This window comes from Carassius gibelio, chromosome B11 (genome assembly GCF_023724105.1).
Source record: "Carassius gibelio isolate Cgi1373 ecotype wild population from Czech Republic chromosome B11, carGib1.2-hapl.c, whole genome shotgun sequence".
NCBI lineage: Eukaryota > Metazoa > Chordata > Actinopteri > Cypriniformes > Cyprinidae > Carassius > Carassius gibelio.
In genome coordinates this window covers 24,609,329-24,636,763 of record NC_068406.1, presented here as the reverse complement: position 1 = coordinate 24,636,763, position 27,435 = coordinate 24,609,329, and the positions used below count along the sequence as shown (strand labels likewise).

The 27,435-nt window shown below is 35.9% G+C and overlaps 2 protein-coding genes across 32 annotated transcripts in view; both read left to right on the top strand.

Moving 5' to 3' along the window:
* The window catches only part of tomm20b (translocase of outer mitochondrial membrane 20b), a 67,162-nt gene that overhangs the window by 5,421 nt on the left and 34,306 nt on the right, over positions 1-27,435 (top strand). The window lies entirely within an intron of this gene.
* LOC127968165 (calcium/calmodulin-dependent protein kinase type 1D-like) lies at positions 3,023-27,360 on the top strand. Its single transcript, XM_052569138.1, has 3 exons — positions 3,023-3,228; positions 21,220-21,351; positions 26,930-27,360. The coding sequence occupies exons 1-3, from the start codon at positions 3,095-3,097 to the stop codon at positions 27,006-27,008; spliced, it is 345 nt and encodes a 114-aa protein (XP_052425098.1). The 5' UTR covers positions 3,023-3,094; the 3' UTR covers positions 27,009-27,360.

Below are 27,435 nucleotides of genomic sequence, written 5' to 3'. Positions count from 1 at the left end.
AAAGTTTAACTTCCTAAACCCCAAACTATCTTTAATGTATGCCTAGTTCAGCTATGACTTAAATTTTGGTGCTAGCAAACAAAACGCTCCGATGTCTTATCAGTGTAACATTGTTGTGACACTACCCAACATTGCATAACTTCTGTTTTAGGAAAGAGGAAATGTACTGCCTCCGATTAAGAAACAATTAACTGAGGTTTACCGGAGAGACAGCCCTCCTTAAATGCACATATTTAAACAGTTTAGAGTGTTTACCCAAACTGTACGCCTAAAGCAACCGAGATCCCACCGCAGCTGCTCTATTAGCTTGCCATTTGGATCCAGACGCACTGTGGATCACCGGGTTCCCATCCAAACATTGTCATTACAAAGAAAGAATACAGTAAAAAACCAACTGTTTTTAAGTTAGAATAGACATAGCCAAAAACAACACAGTAGACCATTATGATTGACAGTAGGTAAAATGGTTTGGCATGAGTTGATGATGACAACTTTTAGCAAGAAGAATATAGACAAAACAGACACAACAACCCCCCACGCAACAAGACATGAGCCTCTTCTGAAAGCGATTGCTGAAGATTGCAGACCTGCTGGGCGACCGAATGTGCAAAGCTGCGTGAATGTTATTTCGGCATTGGTCTTAGGATATCCCTACGGCTGTGTGGAGTGAAAGTAACATTCACGATTCCTGAGCTGTTTGGTGACTCGTGAATCGTGCTGGTGAAAATCAAATGGCAAAACACTATTTACAGATTTACAAAGTTATACATTTTAGGTTTTGTTATGAAAGCCATGTGACATTTAAGTAACACTTTATTTTAAGGTTTCATATTTTACATGCAATTGATTGTGCATAATTGCATTGGAAGTAACCCTAAGCCAAATTTTAACCCTAATTATATAGTAAGTACATGTAATTAATTAATATGACTCAGTACTTAAATGTATAATTACTAGTGCTGGGCAACGATTATTTTATTTTTAAATTTGCGATTAATCGCATGATTGTCTGCGATTAATCACATTGTTATGCACAAAACTAATTTGCACTTTTTTCGTTTAAAAGTACTGCTACATGAACAAAAGTGCAATAACATGGTTTGCAAACATTTTCAACAAATAAGATGCTCCTTTTACATAGTAGCAGGGAAAATATTTAACTTATTAACATTAATGTAATTCAATTAAATATAAAATAAGCTATTTGTCACTGCCAGGACAGGAAGATATGTTATATTTTGTTATAGAAAAACAAGTTATGCTCAGAGTCCAGAGCCTCCATCATAACATTATAACAGGCACCTTTCTATTAAAGACCAGCACGATTGCAGCAGAGTGCGGTGTGGGACAACACTTGATAAGTGGGTAGAGACTCGTGAGTGCGGGATTTGGGAGAATAATTAGGGTGGGCTCACACTAGGCAATCTTAACCCCCAAAGCCTGGTTCGTTTGACTAGTGTGATCGCTTTAGCAGTCCCTGGCTCGTGGGAAGAGGTGGGCAAGAGTGCGGTTCAGTTATATATAGATCAGCGAGTGTGAGCGCTAACCACGCCGGAGTGCAGATCTTCTGATGCGTGCTGCATGAATGCGTGAATATTTCTGAAATGGCAAAAGCGATAGATATGTAAAGCAATATATTGTGAGAGGGACATGTGTTACCGCATCCCATACAACTCAAAATAATAAACCACAAAGTTAACAAAACTATTCACTGCACTCTGTTTACGTGTTATCGGAAACTTCCTATTTCCTATATTTTAATAAGTGATTATGAGCTCGTTGCATTCTTTTCTGTTAAAAATAACAGTGGACAGTGAATGTTGATGCTTAGCCAAAATAATTTGATCGGGAGCATTCCCTCCTGTCATGCATGATTTGTCTGTATTTGTATTCATAGCCAGTGAGCAACAGACTTCCATAATAATAAAAAAAAAACAGCTTTAACGTGTGAAAAAAATAATTATCGGCGTTATTCAATTAATGCATTAACGTGATAACAATGCATTAACTTGCCCAGCCCTGATAATTACATAAAGCTTAACCGATATTTGTACTTGTTATATTCCAGAGCTATTACATTGTAACCAATGCAATAAACCACTAATTATGTAGGTACAATTACTAAAATCTATTATATACTATTTTGACTAAATAAATTCTAAAATTGTCAAATTATAGAAACCTACTAAATGCTACAATTTCTTTTCTGCAACATTTACAATCACAGCATTATAATGTTCAAGCATAAAAATTGCATATTGATTTTGATTACATTTAAGCTTGTTATAAAGTTAATAGTGGTTTTAAATGTCTAAAATGTTTAGTTTTGAATACAGTTTCCAAAATGTACTGATATTAACAGTTATATAAAACATTTACACAACTAAACAAAAAAAAAGAAAAGAAAAAAAAAAACTGGTCCCTAAACATTGCAGTTTTTTTTAATATAAATTTGCATTTTTAAACACAAAAACGTTTTCTGCATGAATGTAGTGCCCTTTAGCCATTTTCGTCCGAGTGGATACTTTTTATCAGGTATAGAACAGGTAAGTAGCAGGAAAAATTTGTTTTTCTTAGTGTCTTGAAGTAAGAGAAAATAATTAGTTTCCACCATGCTTAATCAGCTAAGAATTAAAGAATGAAATTGTAGCAAGATCTTTTAAGTAGCTGCGGCCGACTGAGCTCAGTTTACACTGTCATGTCTCACTGAAGACTGAGCTAAATAAGAAAGCCCTGGGTTATAGAAGTGTGTAGTTCTCAGAACTCTTGCTTTGAAATACTCAAGGGAAAACAGACAGATGGGGAGCACTTGTTTTGACACGAATACTGATCAGTTTATACATAGTAAAAGTTTGTAATGCTTAAAAGACACATCATGTGTCTTAAGGTGACACTTGTAGGCTAAATGATACTGCAGTCATGTAAACCTGAATATTTCCACATGGTGAGGTCAAAATCCAAGTGAATTGCCCTACAGGTCAAAGTTTTTAGAAATTCAGCTGAAGCCGAGTTAGTTTCTGGGAAATTTCATGTCACTAAATGTAAGTTTGGGCCTGAAAAATCTGTAGGATGTGTTGCGTAGCATAATAATTGAATGGTTTCCTCTTCTTCTCTCAGTTTATCCAACACTGACCGTAGCAAAATGCCATTGGGAGAGGATGGACACTCTTGGAAAAAGAAAACATCGAACATCAAGGACATCTATGACTTTAAAGAAGTTTTGGGAACGTAAGTATAAGAACATTTTACTTCCAGCTCAGCATCTACAGAGCTACCGCTGATGTTTGCGTTTGAGCTGACGGTGGTTGTTTCTTCCTGATATTAATCAACTTGTCTGATTTGAATTATGTTACAAGTTTGTGCTGAGGACTTTTTTTGTGTTGACATAATGCGGACATGGCACTTCTCTTTTGTTCCAAGTATACGATCATAACATTTGCAAGCTTTTAATGGACTTTTAATAGGGAACATTCAGTATTTAGTAGTCAGCCCACTCTGCGAATCAGATTACGTTAGGAAATTATCCAATCATAACAGAGCTCATTTATGAATAGAGGTCTTAAAGTATAAGCAGCAAAAGCAAAACCGGTCTGGTTTATTCAGAGTATTTTTGGTGCAAGAAGCCTTGACTAAAATTACTTCAGAGAAAAAAGTTATAAACGTCTATAGTAAGACTCTCTTAAAACAAACCAGATATCCTCAATGTGACAAGCAGCAACGAAATTCCCACAACTGCTCATGTGTTTCTGTCAATCTGATATGAAACGGTGCAGCCCATTTTACATAAAGTGCTTATTAATACAAAGAAGATTTAATAGTTATAAATTTTTCTGTTTCTGATCCCACTTGTTTCTTTAGCAAATTTTTTTATTATTCATTTAGCACTAAAAAAAAACAATCCTGCACATTTGGTCCTAACTCTTAAATAAAAGCAATATTATCTTCTATATCTATCGGTAACTACTCATTGACACATGAACAATAATTTTAACATACAATTTTTTTTTTTACCCATTTTGTGTTGGACTTAATGAAATGAATCGTGGTTCAGTGAGCAAAGAACCAGTGAATGAGACTAATCCTGAATTGTTTTAAACTTTTTGATCCTATAAAAAGGACTGGCTCACATTAGAACTTTGTTCCGACTTCACACGTCTGTTGCTCGTCGTCTGTTTTTTTTGTTTTCGTTTCATTTTATTAATTCAATCTGCATGGAATTTTTCTTCTGGCACTGTAGATTCAGTAGCAGTGCAACACTTCTCCCAAAACACAGTCACAGAGTATTTTAGTATAATGTTCCATCTACATCAGCAAAAAAATACAGATGTTTTTCTTTTTTTTTTTTTTCGGAACCAGTTCTGAACAGGAACCAGTGCTCAATTCCAAACCCAAGTCACTCATTAAACACTTCCACATGCTTTACTCAAGACTGGGGGGCATTGCAAGGACTGATTTTTAGGGCTTGTTTAGTTTTCGGGAGTGGAAGTTGACCCTTGACCTCTTCCCAAACGGTGACAGGAGTGGGAATATTCTGGGCCCGTATCCCAAGCCTGGATTCAATGTTAATGGAATCTTCTGTGAGCTCATGTCTGCAGCGAGAGTAAAACAGAGAAGCCGAAATGATGCTTTCATTTATTTAACTAGAGTCGGTCTAGAGTTCTCTGCTGTGGGGTTAATGAGAACATTGAAAGACATGTAATGTTTTAAACAGTCCCAGAGTCCCCGAACGAATGGAAACGTCTTAATCCCAATCAGTTTTTCTTTCACAAGTCTCAAGATTCCAGTATTAGCCAAACTCTGTTCTTGAGGTCAGTTTTGGATGTTGTCCAGGCTTGTTTGGGAATAGATCAACAGCTCTACATCGTTCAACTGCGAGGGTTGGTTGTCTTGGCAACAAGAGGAGACACTTTCCATATGGACTATAACTGTTGCTATGGAAACAAAGTTTTTATTTTCTATTAATAATCTGGTGAGTAAACGTGTGAGCATCAAGAGCCTCGATGTTCAGTCTAGTGGAAAGGATTTTTGGGGTGTTTTGTCCAGTCGTGATGGTCTGCTGAATCTTCTTCAGGCTTCGTCTGCGTGACTTTGTGTTGTAGTTGACCGCTTTGAGGGACAGTATGCAGCTCCTCATCAAATCTAGGGCTAAATAAACTCTTTAAATAGCCAGACGCATAAAATTTAACTCATAAACTGGAGAAGATGTCAATATAATGTCGAACTGTTAATGTGGTTCACTAAAACTTCTGTTGAGTAAGTGTGAGGCTCAGGAAATGTAAACTGATGCAAAAACCAAAGCCATTTCCTTTGGCGTGGAGTCATAAAAGCCACCTTAGGACCATCTGTACCAAGTCTCCAGAACATTTTGTACCAGCAATAAACCATAGTTGTGGTTAAGCTGGATTTATGACCACAGGCCATCTAGAAACACACTAAAATGCTTTAAAAGACAGACAGCACCATCTTAAGATAAATTTTCCGGCAGGCAGTTGAGTCATTCTGTAGATACATGATCAGGATCAGGAAGCGGCTCTATTATTCATTCATCGTTTTCATCGAGATGTTTTCCAAGGTCCGCAGTAGCATAATATGGATGCAGTACTACAGTAAAATGTTTGCTGCAATTTTATGCATTTCAACCTTTTTAACGTTTGTTGAAGTAGTTTCAACAGTAGGTTCTCCATTTTAATTTTATTTATTTTTTGTTCAGCAGACCATAAACCAAAAAGAAAATCCCATGGACCTAAGGGCCATTTACATCAAAAATTATAACAACAAGGATAACTATAATTATATTAATGTGCGCACCAATTACGGTTTGTTTACTTCAAGCTCATGCTACAGTCATGATGTAATTTGCTTTAAATGGATAGTTTTCAAATCTGATTGTTTTATTGGTCATTAGCTGAAAAATGATTCCACTAATATCGTTACTCTGCGCAGTTATCGTTAGAGTTGTGGTGTGGATGTCCCTGTTTTTGTAAAACCAGAACGACTGTTAAAATGTTATAGGTGTAGTTATGGTCATTGGTGTTAACACTGAAGGAGGAACCTGAGCCATAATTCATAGATACTAGTTGGTCAGTAAGCAGTCACCCAAAACACATTAGCAGCTGAAAGCTGATGTCTTTGTGGTGGTTTCTCCACATCTCTTTTATTTGAGGACATAATTCCAGACTCTTCTATGGCCCTACGCCTTGGATGTTTGTCTGTTAAGCAATTGGTTTTACATGCTTATGCTATCAAACAATACATTACAGCAATATTTCAGTATGTTGCAGATATATTACAGTATTCCTGGTGTATGTGGATTCTCGTGAAAGCACTGTTTGCTGTTGGCTCTGTTTGTATCCAAGAGATACAGGCTGTGTATTTAGCTTTTGGGCGGACGCTGTTTGTTCCATTCTGTTTTAACAGTTGTTGATGTACTCGGCTCTGAAAACTGTCATGTTTCTTCACCCCCACCCAATCCCTCGTGCCCCCGCGCTCATGTAGTTATTCTACAAACTCAGTTTATCAACACCATAATGACTTCCTTGAGTAAATGTTTGACTAAGTGACTCCTGTGGACACACTTTCAGATTAAACAGACTGTTTTTTGAGGACATCATTAAGAGGGTTGTGTAATCTTCGGGAAGTACACATTACTGCGATGCTTATCAAAAATGTACATTAGACTTAAATTCTTGCATGCATGTGTTTTTCAGAGTTTCTGAATACAGTTTTTCCAACTTTAAAATAAGCAGAGTGTGTGCGCGCTGTGGACCTGCCTTTACCAACACGCTCTTTAAATAACAACAAAAAAAAGCTGACTTTAGACCAGGTCTTAGTTGGTCTATGGTGCAGTCTATTTCAGTTGCCTCTAAATAGCAACGCGTCAACAATGCGCCTGAACACACTTTGTTTTCAGAACAGCACACCCATGAACACACAAATGGGTGCAAATGCATTTGTTATTTAAACAATGTGGAACGTGGAAAGGATTACTACATCAGGAGGAGAAAGTTGCGTTCGTGAATTACCTGCGTCTCTGCATCTCTTTCTGCCAATAATGAAGTTGTGAATTTGGTTACTTAAAAACAGCATCACCTAAAAGCTGAATAAATAAGCCTTCCATTGATGTATGGTTTGTTAGGATATGACAGGATTTGTCTGAGACACAACTATTTGAATATCCGCATTCTAATGGTGCAAAAAAATCTAAATATTGAGAAAAATCAGCTTTAAAGTTATCCAAATGAAGTTCTTAGCAATGCATATTACTAATCAGAATTGTATAATAATATAGACCGGTGATTAATCTGACTTGGAATTACCTGTGCATTAAATGGTTTTAATGCATACCCGCCAGCCAATCAGAATCGAGCATTCAGACAGACCGTGGTATAATAAAGTAATAATGACAATACTTATTTGCTATCTGAAACTCAACCTATAGCAAGACTGCAGTGTGCACTTGTTATATGGTTAGATCCTTAGGTCGACATGACTGTAGATGCAAGCATCTATATTCCACAATAATAATACTAATATAATGAATATACTAATATTACAGATTCTTATTTTTCGTTCACTAAAGCATCAGTTTTAAAGCTCTCTTTATTTAATAAACTAATCATGACAGTATTTGTGTGTTTTCTGTAGACTCTATTGAAAAACACTAGTGTTCTGTTGCTATGGTTAAGTCATAAGGCAAATGTGACTTTAGTTCGCAAGTGACTATATTATGCTAATATAATCAGCGGTGCACATCATTTTTTCAGCCTGGTTCTCATAAGAGAACCTGGAGATTTGGTTTGGTCCTCACAATGCATATAGCGTGACCCATTAAATGCAAATATAAAAAAATAATTAATAATAGTTATAATATTATTGCACTTTAGTTTTTTTTAAATTAAATAATAGTAAATAAACTAAATAATAGTGTGTGATCATATTATTAAAAATAAAAAGCAGCCCTAGTATTAAATACAAATGCATTTATTTTATAGTAAATAAACTTAAAAATAAAATGCTAATATTTACTACTACTTTGTTTGCCTCTTTAAGAAGAATCGCTTTATGTATTCCCCAATTTTAAGTCGCTTTGCAAAAAAGCGTCTAAAAATAAATTAACAAAAGCATTTTCATCATATTCAAAATTAAAATCAGCAGGCTTTTATTTTGGCGGGTCGCGGGCAAGTAAGTATACGCGCTTCCGGATTTAGCGCTGCTACTGATTAAAGAGCGTCAGTGGATGAATGTCACAGTTTTGCATTGTGCTTTGAAATGGTAGGCATAGCCTAGATTCATGCTTTCAGGTTGAAAATAAAACTTATATAGGACAATTTGTGATTTAAAATGGTAATTATGCATTAACAGTTGTCAACCATGTCGGTACGCAAATGCGCTCTCAGAACATATTTATATTACGCATTTTTTATTTTGGTCGTACATGCGGAACTGCGGACCACTTATGTGCATCCCTGTATATAACGAATATCCTAATATAACACAGATTCTTCTTTTTTTGTTGTTTACTGAAGCATCATTTAAAACATTGTATAATGTTGTTTCAGAAGTTGTGCCTAGTTTCAATAAGAACAAACACATGTAAGTAAATGGGGCCAATTTGTATTCACTCATATTAGAAGGTTTAGTGTCCCTTTGTATATTTTGGTCTTTCTTCTGCTTGGTATCTGGTCTGAAGGTCATTTCCTACTTTGATCATGTAGTGACCACGCATCCGCACAGTAACAAAAGAGCTTGCATCGATTGTATTTCCTGCATGTTTTTGTGTCGCTGTTACCATGAAAGCCTTCCAGTAATCTGAAAAACCTTAAAGACCTTAAATAAAGATTTAACATCGATGTTATAAAATAGAAGGTGGAATTGGAGGGGGGACTGTGACTGAAGCAGTTTTCCGTTAACTAAGAGAGTGCCGCTGGCCGGTAGCCAGAGCTATTTTTAGTTAATAGAGTAGAGCAGGGTTGGCAGTTTCTGTACAGTTAATCAAAATATTTATGAGCACAGCATTTTTATGTAAGTATGTTGTGCAGGATGGATTTTTATACAACGCTCTAAAATAAAATTGATGGTGGGAGCAAATAAGCAATAACTACATTATAACATTTATGTTTTATGTAGTTGTTAAATGGCTTTTGACAATAGTATGTGTCTAATATATTAGGTATGCTTGCATTTTAAGGGGGGGGGGGTCTGTAAGATTTGCTGAGATATTTTAAAATACGTCTCACAATGGCTGCATTTATTTGATGAAAAATACAGTAAAACTGTAAGATTGTGAAATATTGTTATAATTTTAAATGGCTGTTTTCTATTTGAATAAATGTCAGCAAACTTTCAGAAATCGTTTTAATATCCTGATTTAATACTAATGAAAAAAGAAGACTTATTATAGCAGCTAAAAATGGCTGTGTTGCTTAATATTAATGTAATATAATAATTAATTTATAATAAATATATATTTTTTTTCTGGCATGTCATTCTTTTCAACAACAGATCACATGTCCAGCCTTATTTAGTGGCACTGCGAGAACTATGGCGCTTCCCATCATGCTTTGCAGGGCTGGCAGTGAGTGGGAAGTTTGGAAGCACTGGAATAATCTAAAATCAATACAGAGTATGGATCACCTCTGCACGCTGCTGTTGCTCCTGACCCTGTGCTCTCATACTTTCATTTCAGTGATTGATAGACGGCGAGAGCATAGGACAGCCAGCGGTTTGACGAATTTCTGTCAGGTCAGCATAATTGTGTCAGACCTGCTTAGCTTTAGGTGCCTTAAGACAAACAAGTCAGCATTTGGGGTTTCTCAAGAAGACTTTTAGCTCTGTTTCCAATAACATGACTCACACTCGTTCTCCCAGCCCTAAGAAGTCACTCCGGGACACAGCAGGAGGTGGTCTACAGCACACGGTGAGGTGTCAGATGTCTTACAGACGTGAACAGACGTGAACAGAGGTCCATTCAGCTGCTGTCCAATGTCAGAAATCCCTCGTGAAAACTGATCATTCAGTCAAAGAGTTGAATAAATATTATATATTTAAATGTTCTAACTTCTTTAATTTTGATCGTCAACATTCCTTTTGTTCTGTTGTTGCTAGCGCCATTCTCGACAGTTTGAGCAACAGATATTGTAGTATTATTTATGTAATATTATTTTGTATTTTAATAATAATTTCTATTTTGAATTAGGTTCAGTTCACTTTTTAATTTTAGTTTAGTATACTATTTTTTTTTAATTGTAGTATTTTAATTTTAGGTTTTTTTTGTTTGTTTGTTTATTTTGCCTGCTGTCTGTTTACTACATCAGACAAGGAAAAGTCAATTGTCTGCTTTTTCATACTTTTAAGAGTCCTCTTAAACTTTTTACACTGGTAGAACATGTAGACCATTGTAACTTTTTATATTATTACTTCTATAGTTTTTATTAATATTTTGATTTAGTTTCATGGTTTCAGGTTTCATTTTAAATGTACTTTAAAATTGAGTAATTTTGTTGTGCTTTTGTCATTTTGTCTTAAGTCGCTGGGTTAATGTTTTTGCAATAGCAAAAATAAATAATAAAAAAAATAACATTGAATAGGTAAATATTATTGATTTTACTTTTATTCCAAAAATCATTAGGATATTAAGTAAAGATCATGTTCCATGAAGATATTTGGTAAATTTCCTACTGTAAATCTATCAAAACTTCATTTTTGATTGGTAATATGTATTGCTAAGAATTCATTGGACAAATTTAAAGCCGTTTTTCACAGTATTTAGATTTTTTTTTTTTTTTTTTTTTGCATCCTCAGATTCCAGATTTTCAAACAGTTGTATCTCGGCCAAATATTATCAGATCCTAATAAACCATACATCAATAGAAAGCTTATTTTTCAGAAATTCAGAAAGACTGGTTCTGCAGTCCAGGGTCACATATAGCTTTGTATGTATTTCCTTTTTCATTTTAGCATGGTTAGTCTATTTCATAGTTTATTTCATTTCAGTTAGTTGCCAACACAGCATATCTAGTTTTCATTTGAGTGTTAAATCTATTATCTATATTTTATATGTCTGTAGTACAAACATAGTGGAATGAGCTTAGTGTTCTGGGTTTATTCAAATCCATGTGCAGTAGTAAAAATGATACTTGCCTTGGCTTTGTTTTGCTGTGTAACATCCTGTTGAACAGAAGAATGTTTCAGCACTTGGATATCCAGTTTTGATTCCTCCAGGTACTTGATCTGATTATGAAGAACCCATAATCCCTCAGAATAGGCACTGAGCTGAACCCAATCACGGAGTTGCCATAGTGATGTAATGCTTTCTCTTTCATTGATGTGAAGCACAGTAAGGCATGTTGGATTTCCATTTGCTGCTTATTAGCGGATGCAGTCATGGCTCTTGTGAGTGTTGGTTTAACCCACAGCAAGATGGACATAGTGTGTCATCCAAAGTGTTGTCAGAGCAGCTTGGGTGGTAGCACAAATATTTAAAGTGAAAACCACATAATTTGGTATTAACAGCAATTTGATGTTTGTTTTTCTCTGTAAAGAAAGGAAAATTAAGTCACTTTGTGCATTGCATATATTTATTCAGCATTAAACACTCTGTTATAGGGCTGGGTGATACGGCCAACTATACTATACTCTATATTATTATATATGTATTTTGTTCTTTATCGTATGGTATAAAAGTTTATCGGGGAAGGACATGTTTTTAAGATGCTTGTAAGACCGTGAGAATGAATGTAAACATGTTTGTTCACAATTAAATAGGAAGATTATGAATCTCTTCCAAACACACAAACACAAAAATATATATATGAATGCATGTATGTGTGTACGCGTTTGAGTTTAGTAGATGAAACTATATGCTATTAATTCACACACTCACAGAGCAAGCAAACTTATTATTATTATAATTTTATATTTATAAATATATATATATATATTTGAAAACCGGTTGCACTGCTTGGTTTTAATCATTTATGTGCTAGAAGAGGTGTGAGCTGTAACCAAAAGTGTGTGTGTGTGTGTGTGTGGGAGAGCAGAGAGCAGGTGTCTCTACCAGGCTGGTAAACACCATGAGGTGTCCCCGTGCATTTATTATTCAGTCACCAATCATTGTGCACACATGCATTTGCACGCATATACACCCACAAACACAAGTCTCAGGGGCATTGCCACAGTTTTCCATCCGTTCACACACACGAGTGAGTGTGTCATGAGGCACTCGAGGAGTGTCTTCTGCAGCGATTATCCCAGGAATGAAAGTTGAATCTCCTGATTGCTGTCGCTTGTTTCTCCATATCCCCCCGGCCCACTAATCTGCTTCATTAATCATTACATCATCAGCCCCTCCCCCATTTCCTGGAGCAGGTGTGCCCATCTTGCACAAGCAGATGCATTCATGAGGTGGTGCTCATCAAGTCAGACTTTCACAGGAAATTTTTTTTTTTTTTCACCTCAAGTGATGGTTCACAGTGTATTCTTTATTATCAGCCATTCCCAACCCACCTACTACTATACTGCTTCCAATGTGAACGCTATTTCAAAAGTGACCAGGTAGCTTTTAAGATGCTTTATTTTGTCCAGAATTTAAGTTACAATCACATGCATATATTACAGGAAAAAAAAAAAAAAATCTATGCTGAACTTGAAATTTATCCACAGTGACATACAAGTTAGGTGTTACTGTTCCGGAAGGCGATGGAGACCAATATAATCCACAAAATGTCTTTTAACAATAACATACAGTAAACTGAACAGAAAGGAGACTTTAAATAGGACAGCTGACAAGGGTAAACAAGGTGATGGGAGTTAACTTATAATGACTAATGAGCAAATTAACTCAAGAGTTAAACTGAACATGAACAACAAAACCATATAAGGAAAAACAGGAACCGGCAGCCTTAACCGAAAAAGAAAACACTAAAGTTCATACTGCTAACATTAGGTGAAATGTTACAAATGTACTCAAATTTTATTCAGGACCGTTAAGTATTAATAAAAAAAAAAAAATTGAACTTAATTTGACTATCACCCAATTTGTGTGTGCGATTACAGTTACAGTTATACAGTTTATTATTGGGGTGTTAGCTTAGCAACATGCTAATTCCAAAATCAGTAGCAATTTGGGTGTCTTGTGCATGTAAAGATGCAGCGCAGTGTTCAGCAAATCAGTTCGGGACTATTCACACAAAACGTGTTTTTCACACAGAAGCTAAACAACTTTTTACTTTAGCACCAAATTTTTAAAACACAATGTCACATCTGAGGTGCTGCAAAAGACACAAAATGCAAATGCAGCTCTCAAAACAAGGCAAGGAAAAGCAAGGCAGTTTGCTAGTTTTTGAAACATAGCTTATAAATGTTATAACACATTTGTGCTATATGTATTTTTTTGTGTAAAACACAAATGAAATTACTTCCTTTCATCTGACCGTCATATGTACACTTCATAAAAGGCCATGTGGAAGTGAACATCCGTGAAGGGCCCATACAAATAGTGTTCTCTTTATACAAATAACATTAAACACTTCTTTTTTCTGTTTGTCTAGTCTAGTCATTACAGATATTGTCTGTTAATGTTTAATGGTAGTGTCTGCAGGCTAACCTCTGGGCTCGGCCGACGGCAAGGTGTGAGGTCGCAACTCCTGCTTTGGAAACAAAAATATCCGGAGGGATCATTCAGTGCTGCTGTTTGTGCATGTTTGTGTGCGACCCTGAGCCACTGCGTTCTAAGTGCACTGTACGACATCTGTGAATCACATCATCTGTGTGCCAGAAACATTCAGCTACAATATCACAATGAACTAAAAGAATAGGACAGATGCATATAGTGAATAGTATATCATAGCAGTAAAGATAATTGCTTTATTGTTATTTTGGATTGTCAGACTACTGTCCTTTAGTTTTATGTTTTCATAGAGTTTAGGATCGAGACAAACACACTTACTTACTGGTCATCTGATTTACAATTTTCATAACCACTTTATGCTTAATGGATTATGTGTGTGTGTGTGCTCACACTATGACTGTAGCATGCTTATGCCATATGTACCGTAATGTAAATAACTGGTTCACCCAGAATCAGCCTGCCTCGTCCCAATCCAGATTCTGATCTAAAAATGTCAAATCAGCAGTGCTGTTCTCAGATCAGCTGATCTCACACACACTCTGGAGTTGAACCCGAGCTAAGCAGAGATATATGGCATCCGTCCAGAAACACTGGGCCATCTGACTTGATTCACACGATTCAGTCTCAATCTGGCCTCCAGCACAAAAGCTGCACCTGCTTTTTTGTTTATTTTGGGGAAGGTTACATAAGTACGAGTGACGGTTCTGTGTTAAGTCTGTGGGACCTGCGCTGAACTGAATTTAGGCTGAGCACTGCCTCAGGAAGCAAGATGTCATGCGGCGTCGGTCTCCTGAGAGATGAATTATTAAATTGTTTGTGGTATCTAATTAGATTAGATTATTAGTTTTCTAAAAAAAAGGTCACGTCCCCATGAAGTTTGTTTGCCTCAGTGCTCTAATTTAGTGTGAAGAAATCTTTAATATTGTACTGGTCACTGTTTTTAATGCTATTAGAACAAACAATTAAAGCTTTAAGCTTCCAAAATTACATGGATGCACCATAAATGTATTATAAAAGTAGCCATTTGATAACATTATGTGATGAGCGAAATCTTTTCAAAGAATCGGTTGATCCAGTTCATCAAAGAGGTTTTAATGATTGGTTTATGATTTGAACTGATTAAAGTTTGGACTACAACTATAGGTTATTGAACTATTCCTTAAAAATGTATTGAAAAGAAGTCAAACCCAGCAGAAGCCATAACAAAAACCCAACAGACTGTTGTTAATGGAACATGAGAAAGAAAGAGAGAGAAATAGACAGTATATTAATGGGAAAGAGTGCTTAATGGAGGGAAAGAGAAGATAAATGAGAGCGCATGTGAGAGTATTATAGACATCCTCCCAAAGATGTCGATGACTGTTCCAAATAGTAGGCAGAAACATTATTCAGCCGAAGAGTGCATTGTGACAATCTCAGTGAAAAATAAATCAAAGAAGATCATAGAAAATAAATGTGCTTTTTTAAAATCATAACTAATTAAAGTTCATATTTTGGAGTCCATCTCTGGCCCAGCGACCCTTCCTCTGTCCTCTGTGTCATTCAGGAAGTATAATCAGGAAGCCACAACAGACAGGCCTGTGTTTTAATCTAGTCCACGTCCCTTGGCTCCACCAGATGGCCGTCCACTTGTGTCACTGACTGGAGAGGAATGTGCTGCTTTGCTCTATAGCATTCCACAATCCCCAGTGCTTTCTGAACAAGACGTTTAATGAAATATAACACATTATTTTCCACATAATGTACATTATTGTTGCTCCTCCATCCCTCCTTTTCTGAAACTTGCAATTTATGTTTTCTTTAGGTTTTCTCCTATTTGATTAAATCCAACTGATTGCACTGGCCCCCCACACACATACACGCAACATTCCTAGCATTGCTAACTTGACATTTCAGCTATTCATCCTAAAAAGAAAATGCAGACAAGTAAATACCAAAGTTACAGTGGTCAATGTAAAAGGTCCTCTAAAATCAGTGTGCAGCACCCAGACAAACACATTTCTGCTTATGTGAAGGATGACGTTTAAAGTGGATATTGGAACACGAGGAAAGTAAATGCTTTTTATCTTAACAAATAATAGTTTAGCAACTAAATGTTGCATGGCAAAATGGAAACATCTGGATTATGGTCGAATGAGAGAGGCTTGTGAAATTCCATTTCAGTTTTGCTTAAAATAAAAATAATTTTGTCTTAATGTTTGTATGCTGTTGAATGCTGCTATAGTCTAATTTGTGTTTTATTTTATAGTTTATTATATAATGTTATAGCTACTTATTTTTCATTCTTGTTCTGTTATGTATACCATTCAATTTAAATAATTTGTTTAATTATATGTACCGATATGTAATATACGTATAATAAACGTAAATGAATGAAATAGTTTGAAATGACAAGCATGTGTTTTTGGAGTGAGATCATGTTCTCTTTCATTAGATTATTGCCTCCTTTTCGCTGGGTTATGTTTCTCCATGTCGTAAACTCTAGGGGCAAGGCTTCTAACCCGGGCGTGGTGTTTAAATGACGATTGTTTTCAGACGCAAAATTTATCAATGTATGATCATTCTCACGATGTGATTGGCGGCATATGAGTTGATCACGAATCACACGTGAACCCTGTCATAATTTGATTTGTCCAAAGATAGATTGATAAATGAGGCCCTGTGTGACCAAAACGTGGCTTTCATAATTCTGATATTAAATTATTAGTGAGTTTAAGTCTTAAGATAAATCATATTGTACTGAAATACCAATAAATTGTCTACCCCTACCAAAAAACATTCAGAGTACATTAACAACCACATTGCAACACCCTGGAAAATTGTGTCAATGCCGAGCAGCAACCTCCCCCTCTCTCTAGTAAAGCCAATAAGGAATTGATTAAAACTGCAATTCATCGACTGGCCACTTGAGGCTGGCTGCAAAATCCCATAGACTCCCCATGTTAAAATTCCCAACTTTACAGTAGAAAAAAACATGTTTTCAGCCTGGTGCAAAAAATTATTTTGGTCTATATTGCTAATTTTGCCCTTCATGACAACTGTGAGGGGGGTGAATTTTTTCATAACTCATCCGTTTAAATTATATTAAGCCTTAAAGTTCTGCATAATTAAGGGCGTGGCCACTTGATTGACAGGTGAATTAAATGTGGCTTCAGCAACCAGCTCCCGCCCTTTTGCCAATTTTCGATTGTCTGGGAGAGTCGCGCAGTGACGCGCTGCCAAGATGGCGACGGCTCGCTCTTCACACTTTAGGCTTCAAAAACTCTCTTCAGGAGTCTACGGGTGACGTCACGGACACCACGTCCATGTTTTTATACAGTCTATGGTCTATGCCATTACCACTCACTCCCCCATATGATAACTTAGTGATGAAACTGAGTTTTTGAGTCAAATCTTTTCAAGTGATCGGTTAATCCAGTTCACAAAACTGGTCTTGAATGACTGGTTATGACTTGTCAGTGTTCTGGTTGCAGCAATCAACAGCTTAATTGCTTCAGAAATCGTAAATATTAAAACCTTCTACATTTCTGTTTCCTATCATTTGAAATCATTGTATCCATATTTACTGCATTGTTACGTGTATGTATACATTTTACTCAGTTGTAACTCATGTAACATCTGTGCAGATATTTTTAGCTAGAGAACACTTTTTTTTTTTCTCACTTCACTAAGACTTCCTGTTTCAGTCCTACATGTGCAGTCCGAATAGTGTTGACTAGTTTGTGTGTGTTAGTGTGCACAGCAGAGCAACTGATCCCAGGTGTTGAACCATATTGAGTTTGATGAGGTCCCAGCACTGAACATTACATGACTAAAACAAAACACGTTTGACATACTGTACGCGGGGTCTGCTGTTTTACACTCGTCACATCGATATCTGTGCGCCATCATGTTCAGTTGTGTGTCAGCACTAGTGTGGCATTGCTGTAAACAAGCAAGTATATGTGTCTCCGCATGCTGAGCATTGGCAGTTTAGCCCGCAGCCTTCTCTCATCCTCTCCTGTCATGTGCACACACATACACACATGCAGGCTTAACTGTGTATCATATCAGTGTTTGTCCTCCATGGCTGCGCTGAGCTCTCGTTGATAAGTCTGTGTGGCCGGATCTGTGCTGCTGAGGAGCTATAATCACATCCTGTTTAATAATGAGTTTACTCTTAATCTTCATTCCATTCTCAAATATTGAACAGACTGGGTGGTTTGCTGATGATATCAGAGCTTTTAGGCCTGATCACGGATCTTCTGGTCTCGTGACTGTGTGGATCTTTGTGTGTAATGGTATAGAAACAACTGAATCAACCGAGGATATATCAACACATAGTAAATTATTGTTCACTTGAAACTAGGGGTGTGTAGTATTGACAAAAATGCTATTTTCTTATAATTATGCAGTATTTTGCTAAGTGTGTTTTTGTGCTGGTGCCTTGGCTGGTTGTTGATGGCTGACTCCTGAAGCTTACATTAATTTCCAGTGGCAGTTGTACCTTTAAGGGGATTTTTTTTCTATTAGACATGTGAATAATCTTTTATGCCACATTCTCACATTTAATCAGTAAATGCAACTAGAATAATACTACACTTTCAGCATCAACAAAACCTTTTTTGCATCTGAGTTTTAGGACTACTGTGTGAATCTGCCTATAATGTTATAATGTTGCCAATGTTGCTTTTTCCTGACTGAGGAACCAGTGAAATTTGTTTAATTTTTAAATACTATTAGAATTCATTAATATTTCGAAAATTGATATTTATATTTACATTTTTCATTTTAGTTTACGTTTAAGTAATTCTGTTCAGTATTAGTTCTAGTAACTTTAGTTCTTAAAATTATTTATTTGAGTTAGTTGCCAAGGCAGCATTACTATTTAAGTAATTTAACAATTTATTTTGATGAAATTAATTAATTTTATATTAAGTGACTGTATTAGCCCTTCTTAAATTGGTTTCCAGTAGCATTTGCACATTGACTTTTTTTTCTAACTTTTCAAATTTGTATGCATCAATTTTTGTCACATTTCCGCATTTTAATCAATAAATTAAATGATATCAATAACACGCCCTAAATTTTTTATCAAATTAGTATTAGTTATTAGTATCAGTATTAACCAAATCTATTTTTGCACTAGAAGTGATGCAGATAGCTGAAGTGAATTTAGATCTATTAACACATATTGTTTATTGCAGCTCAGATGTGGTCTGAATGCATTTATTCTGCATTTACAATTGCATAAAATATGTTATTAGATAAACGTTTTACATATGCTGTTATAAATGTAATGAAATTATACCTTTAAATATGAAACTAAAACCTCCATTAGATAGTAGCAAGTCAGTGGCTTGATGGGCAAGTCATTCAGTTATTTATTCAACCAATTTGCTGAAATGGCTAAATAATTTGGGAACTAAGCATATGACTTTAAATGGATCATTGAATTATTGACTCACGATCGTTCTAAACTTAAATTCAATTAGTAACAAAAAAGAACTGCATGTTGATTGAAGGCACAGTGCGATTTAATAAAGTAAAAACAGTACAGACAATATTGACAAAACTGTTTAAAGTGTAGCTCACAACATTAAATTGAATTGAATTGTTGGATAAAATGATGTGATATGCGGGAAATCACCTTGTGTACGTGTCTATATCGCTTCATGTAAACATAGGGGGAAAAAAAAACTTTGAATTTTGAAGACATTCAAGTTTAACCAGGAGAATAAATAAACTCTAATTCTATTTGATATCACTTCCATTTCAGACCAAATTTTTCCTCAGATCCAGCTCAAAGTTAAACATCATGTGTCTCTGACCCAAACACACTAATGTTGTTTATTTCCTGAATGAATCAGTGTTTTTGATCTAATCAGAAAGCAGCGTTTAAATACTTCATCTGAATCCTGAACTCTTCTAGAGAACTCACCTCCTGTGTCATCCCTTCAGAGGAAGTCTTTTAGTATCTGCTTCCTGTTTTTCTCCATCTTCAACCAATCCACTAGCTCTAACGGTTAAAAGTGTTTGATGTTCAGCGGTGGAGTGACCTATGAGCCAGAGAGATTTCTTTGTGGACAGGGCTACAGAAATAGAAACTGAATCGTCTTGTCTCATTCACAGCTGATTTATCACATTTACATGGAAGAGCTTTTATTACTTGCCATTGTACCAAGTTGTGTCTGGTTAGGTCTTGTTGAGACAGGTCTGTCTGAGTCAACATTCAGCCCATCTGTGTCTTTCACTAGAAAACTTAAAACTAAAATAACAAAAGAGCTTTCCCAGCAGGATGTCACTTATGTCAACAGTTTTAGGAATCTTGCATATAGGCATCTGCCTTTAATGTTTTGGGGTTGCCAATAGGGCTGCATGATGTGTTGTTTAAGCATCGATATCGCAATGTACGAATCCATGATAGTCACATCGTAGTTGATCCGTTATTCATTAACTGTAGGGACCAGCTGCTCCCCGGCCCTTAACGAACGTGATTCGCGGATTAATTGTACAGCTTAACCATCATAGAGTGAAAGTTTATCATTTGCATGTTTTTTTTAAGTCCTGTTAGTTTAACAGGGCAGAGAGAGAGAGAGAGAGCGCGTGAGAGAGAGAGAGAGAGAGAGCACGAGAGAGAGAGAGCGAGAGAGATAACGAGGGAGAGTGAGTGAGTGAGCGAGAAAGAGAAAGAGCGAGAGAGAGTGAGTGAGAGAGAGAGAGAGAGAGAGAGAGAGCGCGAGAGAGAGAGAGAGAGAGAGAATGCGAGAGAGAGCGCGAGAGATAATGAGGGAGAGTGAGCGAGAAAGAGAGAGAGCGAGGAGAGAGAGAGAGAGAGAGAGAGAGTGAGAGAGAGAGAGAGAGCCCGGCCGCACGCTCACCGACTTCAAACAACACGAGCGCTGTCTTGCTCTCTCTCACTCGCGCATATTAATCAATTGACATGATGGTGTTAATGTTTTAATCATTTAAAATGAGAATTTAAGTGTGCTCACCCCATTTTTGTTTTTTAGTAAAAAATTTATTAGATTTCATATCGCAATATATATCGCAGAAAAATAAAATATCGCAATATAATTTTTTCCCAATATCGTGCAGCCAGTTGCCAACCTTTTCAGGCCCAGGAACCTTTATTATTTGAATATTATTTAGGAAACTATTGTAGTGTGTATTAATATTTTAATGTAGTTTCATTCATTTTTGTTTCAATTTGAGTCATTTTAGTAATTAAAAATATTTCAGTTATGAGCCAATGCAACATTTCTGATTTTTGTTTTTCATTTGTTAATGTTATATACATTTATAATAATTGTTAATCTTTAGTTAAAGTTTGTTCAAATAATCATGAAATGTTTTGAAATGTATATGCTATTTATAGTCTAAATGCTTATATATCTGTCCATGTAGGACCTTCTTACTGAATTCTCATAACATCTTTTATGCAATTGTAAATGCAGAGTAAATGCATTCATCCCAACTCTGAGCTGCATGAAACAGTCTGTGTAAATGTATTTAAATTAATTTCAGGTATAATTCACTTCTGCGGTGCAAAAATTAGTTAATACTGATTGGTAAAACTGACACTGATTGATTATATGGATCTTGTCTTACAGAGGGGCTTTTTCTGAGGTGATGCTCGCAGAGGAGAAGAGGACGAGAAAGCTAGTGGCGATAAAATGCATCCCGAAAAAAGCTCTGGAGGGGAAAGAGAACAGCATTGAAAATGAGATCGCCGTGCTCCACAAGTGAGTCACTGAAACCGCTGTTTCAGTTCATTTACGGATGTGCACGACACACACAAACACACACTTTAAATATCACCACCTACTAGCTGTATGAACAGTGAGGCCCATGGTTGTGAAGTCCATTAAGATCTTCATATATGTGTAACAGCCGTGCTATCTCAGGGTGAGAGGACAGTAAGTGATTTGTTTGTGTGTTAAGAAGCTCGTGTTTAAACCTCTGGAATCATAAAGCTCTGAGGGAATGACTGAAGCCGGAGCTGCCGACGCTATTTTTAGTGTCTGGGTTGCCCGGGTTACCACAGGCAAAGAGGCACAGCGTTTCGCAGAGAGATTTGAGAGAAGCACTCACAGCCTGCTGCAAAGTCACATTTCTCAACAATGCTGCTGGCACCAGTGAAATGGCTTTAGACTTAAACTAGGGTTTTAAAAACCAACTGCATCCTCATTTATTTAACTCTGGTGCAAAACCTAATGTGCTGTCCTACTTAGACAGCAAATTTAAGGCATCATTGCTTCAATGTGAAGACTGTTCTAAGAGGTACAGTAGGCTGCAACATTGTGTTGCCTTCTAAGGTGCCTGATTTTGGCCAAAAAACAAACAAAAAAAACAATGTACTGCTACAACATAAGTGTGAAAAAAACAATCATTGTACTGTAGCTAAGAGTTTAATAAAATTGTATTGTGCTGTGTAATTTAATGCTTATGAAATTTGCAAATTAATGGAAGTTGTGAAAGATCTTTTCATTTGTGCTGTGGCATACAGTATGTAGGGCAATGACTTCCGTCCATTAGTTTGATTGAATGAAGGGAGAATCTCAACACGAGCTTGCAGCTGATTGTAAGAAAGGGGTGGAAGTTATACAGACAAACTTATTGGTGAAGTCCTGCATACATCATCATAGAGAAGGTTGTGAAGAAGTGTTGTGAATTTTTATAAATTAAATAACTGTGTGCCATCTCTTTTTTTTTTTTTTTTTGCTTATTAAAATTGCAGTTTAACAGAAATATCTGTGCTTCCATACTGTCAAATATGTTGCGTTCAAGTCTTTCTCGAAAGTTTTTATTTAGTTTGCAAGTCGTAATTACGGCATCAGGTGATTTCATATCACTTTGGTTGGAGCAAAATGGCGACAAAAAAAAAATCAACACCATTTTTAAACTCATCTTCTACGAAGTAATAAGTAAAGAATGTGCATCCATGTGTTTTTGCTTTTTTGTTTTTATTCAATGTATAAAGCTTCTGATAACTGAATTGTTTATGTATTCATATCTTTTTTTAAGGCTGTCAATCAATTAAATTCGTTTTTCTTATCAATCACATGGTGTAGCGATTTAATATCCCTGTGATATCAATGAATTAATAATAAAAAATAAAAAAACATTCTAAAGAAGAAACTAAAACTGCCAGCATGTGGTCGTTCAATTCATTCAAATGGCTGATTCATCCAGGAATTAAGAAAATGGCTGTATCTATGAATGGCCTTTAGATTCATTGATTCACATGATTCGTTCAAAACGCAGATTCATTCAGAAAACTAAACACTGCTATCAAACAGACGCACAACAATTCTGCTGTGACTTTATAGGTAATATTTTCATTAGCAAAATTGAGCAAAAAGCAGACAAAATTGTGTTTAAAATATAGCACATTACTGACTTCATATTTACTGAACTGTTGTAGAAAAATCACATTTGCACTCTTGGACATAAACAGCACTCGACTTGTGAAAAACCTCATACAGGCCTTTTTTTGCCCCAAAATCTTAAATTGTATGATGTACGTGTAGTTAAATATTCAACTATGTTAAAATATTTTAATCGCATTATGTTTCATAACTAATTAATTATAGCGTTAGGCCTACTTTTTTATATCATATTTTTTTTATATGCAACTTAGTTTTATTGTAAATGGCAAAAAAAGAATCCTTTCATTCATTTTAACAAATCGACCAAAAAAATACAGAATAAATACATATGCACCTTACATTGCGTTAAATAGGTTTTCTCACTGACACCCCCCCAACTCAGGACCTTGGGAGTTGAAGAAATTTCAACGAGTTTCCCACTTGTAATTAAAATTTTAAATAGAAACTATGTGTTGTTTATTAAAGTAAAAGTTTACCAAAAAAAATAAACATTGCCTTAAAAAGTACTCGCCTTTACGCCATCGAAGATACAGATGAGTTTGTTTCTTAATTCGAAACAGATTTGGTGAAATGTGGCATTACATCACTTGCTCACCACTGGATCCTCTGCAGTGAATGGGTGCCGTCAGAATGAAAGTCCAAACAGCTGATAAAAACATCACAATAATCCACAAATTTAAGTAATCCACATGACTCCCGTCCATGAATGAACATCTTGTGAGGTGAAAAGCTTGTTTGTAATAAACAAATCCATTGTTATGTATCCATCAAGTGATCAATCATTTTAACTTTAGTCATCTTTTCATATCCATAAATTGTTTGAAGTTAAAAACGTGGATTATGTGTGATGTTTTCATCAGCTCTCATTCTGCTGGCACCCATTCACTGCAGAGGATCCATTGCTAACCAAGTGATGTAATGCTAATTTTTGGGCTACATTTCTCCAAATCTGTTTCGATGAAGAAAGAAAAACTCATCTGCATCTTGGATGACCTGACGGTGAGTACATTTTCTAAAATTTTTCAGTTTTCGTGTGCTCTATTCTATGGGTGAACTGTTCCTTTGATATTACAGAAATACTTCACAGTACTTTCATGTGTCATTACGCTGTAACACAGACACCTGAAAATTAAGTGTAAGCCAGTCAATTTAATTAACAATAATAACCTTGCTTTGGAATCGTGTCATCTCTGACTGCCCACGGTTGAGTGGTGTGTAGTTTAGAAGAAGTCAAAGACGAGGCCTCCACTATGCCTGAAAGGGGAGGAGGAGAGAAGGGGAGTGGGTGAGCGTACATGTAGCAGACAGGAGAGAAAGAATGAGCCTCGGTGACTCATTCAGGTGCTTCTGTCGTGTTGTATTGCCAGTGGGGAGGTGTGTGGGATTCCCGGCTCAATTAGAGCCCACACATGCCACACACACACTCATCCAACCCTTCTGTAAGTCAATGATAATCAGCTGGGCTGTAAACCTTTGTGGGGGCCGTGAAGACTGAGACTCAGGGGTCATGGAGGAACATGTGCGACATTAGTTTATGCATTCTTCTTTAACTCTTTTCTATTATGCACTAGATTAATACAAAATCCACCCCCTCATAGACTTTAGTCAGAATAGACGGCATATTTAATTTGAATGAACACAAGGCTGTGTGGGAGGGAAGTACAGTCTGTTCAATATGTCACAAGCTGCGTTCCTACGCAGTGTTCACTGCTCCCTGCACTGATCAGACCATTTCTGAAAGATTTTTTTTTTTTTTTTACATGACGTAATTTGTTCATTTGGAGTTCCCTGAAATGTCATCCAAGATGAAATGTCAGGATAAAGTACGGGTCAGAAGTTTCGGATCAGAATTATTTTGAATGTTTTTTACAGGAGTTTCTTTTGTTCATCAAAACTGAGAAATACAGGAACAATATAATACTGAAATTGTTAAATACAATTTTTCCATTTTAATATACTGTACACTACTTATTTATTCCTGTGATGCAAAGCCAAATTTTCAGCATCGTTACTCCAGTCTTCAGTGTCACATGATCCTTCAGAAATCATTCTAATATACTGATTTATTATCAGTGCTGGCAACAGTTGTGCTGCTTAATAGTTTTGGGAACCTGTGATACCTTTTTTAATGATTATTTGATGAATAAAAAGTTAAAAATAAGAGCATTTATTAAAAAAAAAAAAATAAATTCTAACAATATACCCTACAGTTCAAAAGTTTGTATTCTTTCTTTTTTTATAGCTATTGAAACTTTTATTCAGCAATAAAATTTAAATTGTTAAGAAGTCATATATATTATATATGTTGAATATATTGAATGCTAAAATGCTGTTCTTTTTAACTTTTCATTCATCAAAGAATCCTGAAAAAAGTATCGCAGTTTCAAAAATAAAAATAATAATAATATGGCAGCACAACATTGCCAACATTGACAATTCTAATAATAATTTTTACAAATATTTTTTTCTGTATTTCTGATCAAATAAATGCAGCCTTGATGAGCATAAGAGACTTATTTAAAAAAACATTACTAGTCTTACTGATCCCAAACTTTTAATCAGTAGGGTGTGTGTGTGTGTGTGTGTGTGTGACACACACATACATACATGCAATTTAACTTACAATATGTACAGTAGGTGCCATGTCAGGTATAATTAACGTTGGACTGTTGAATTATTGAAAATCAATATATACATTTATTGGAGTTTGTGTATATTACAAAACTTATCAAAAGTGCAAAAAAGAAGCAAAGATGCAGTTATGTGATTGAGTCAAATTATCAGTCTCTCGCAGTCTCAAACTACCTACAGACCACTAAAGACAGTGGATTAAAATAAAGCTGAAATACTTTTCCTCACTTTTGTGAGATGTTTTTGCTCGTTGCCATCTCGGTACGAGAGCTCATGCCAGCTGCTCTGGAACTGTCACATTATGCTGTTGTTAGTAACATGTCTTACACTGTGTTTATAATAGGCATGAGACATTTGATGGAACCAAATGAGAGCTGTCTCCCTTCTCCTCTGTCTGGTTTTTCTCTAGTTCTCTTTCTCAGTCAATGCACTCAGACCTGGTTTCATAATTGTTTGGCATCCCAGGCTATAGGCAACAGGAAATCTGATTCCGGATCCCCTTGGTAAATATTTATGAAGCATCTCTGGGTCAGTTTAACAGTCTAGAACATTGTGGCAGAGATTCGTCTGGACGAGTGGAGATCTGGTGTCAGAACAGCTCTCTTGGAGACGGATTGATTAAAGCTGTTAATATGAGCTGTGAATCTGCAGTAACACAAACACTAATTATAACACCATGACACTTTCGGCTCCACCCAAACAAATTTGCATGCTGTGGATCAATCCTGTGCCTTAAAGGAATATTTGAGGTTCAAAACAATTTGTGCTCAGTTGGCAGCACTTGTGAAATGTTGCTATACCACAAAAACTACTTGCGGTTTCAACCATGTAGCAACAAGTAGGAAACCATATGTGTACAAGTGCGATGAAGTTGCTTAATTTAAATTTTTGTGTTAAGTTATAGAAAATTTTACAACATTTTTACCATGACATCATGAAGCAAAACCCCAAAATGGTTATAAATGGGCAAAAAAAAAACTTTACAGCTCAAATAATTTGCCATTTTTACAGAATAAATAATGGAAATTAGGGATTAGTGTTTTTATTTTTTTTAAGACAACAAGGGATGAGTAATTATTTTTTGCGATATTTTTATAATATAATACAAATGCTTTTGATTGATTTTATCTTATCACATGCCTCACTTTCACTACAGACTGTTGCGTTTTTTTCTCTCATGCTACATTGCATTCTGAAAGTATATTGTTTGTTTCTGAAGTACTAGTAAAGATGTACTAAGCCTAGATATTTGCCTTTTTCTTGAGTTGACATGCTATTTTTTTCTCTCTCTCTGTCCTAGGATTAAACATGCCAACATAGTTTCCCTGGAGGACATCTTTGAGAACAAATCCCACCTCTACCTTGTCATGCAACTGTGAGTGATTGATCATTAATTTCACCTTTGCTGTCGCCCCATATTTTCATGCTTCCTACATGGAGTATGTGAGCCCACCTCCAAACAATTCAGCTCTTATCTAGTGCAGCTGCCATGTGCTGGTTGCCGTTTTTAGCTCCTTATCTCAAACTCGTTTATTTCCGTGACTTAAAAGCTCTCAAGGTTCAGATGATGTGTGGCTTTTATGGTAAACAAATCCCTAAAGATCTCAATGTTGGCCAAAAGCCAACTTTAAAGCATCTGTATGCAACAAATAAAAATGCAAAGGCATTATTCCAATGAATATTATTGCTATCAAACATAATTATAGACATTTAGACCCGAAACATTCTCTACATAAGTATATGAATATAAACACTTTCATTGAATTCATCCATAACACAATGCAAGAATGTGTTGCGATCTCAGCC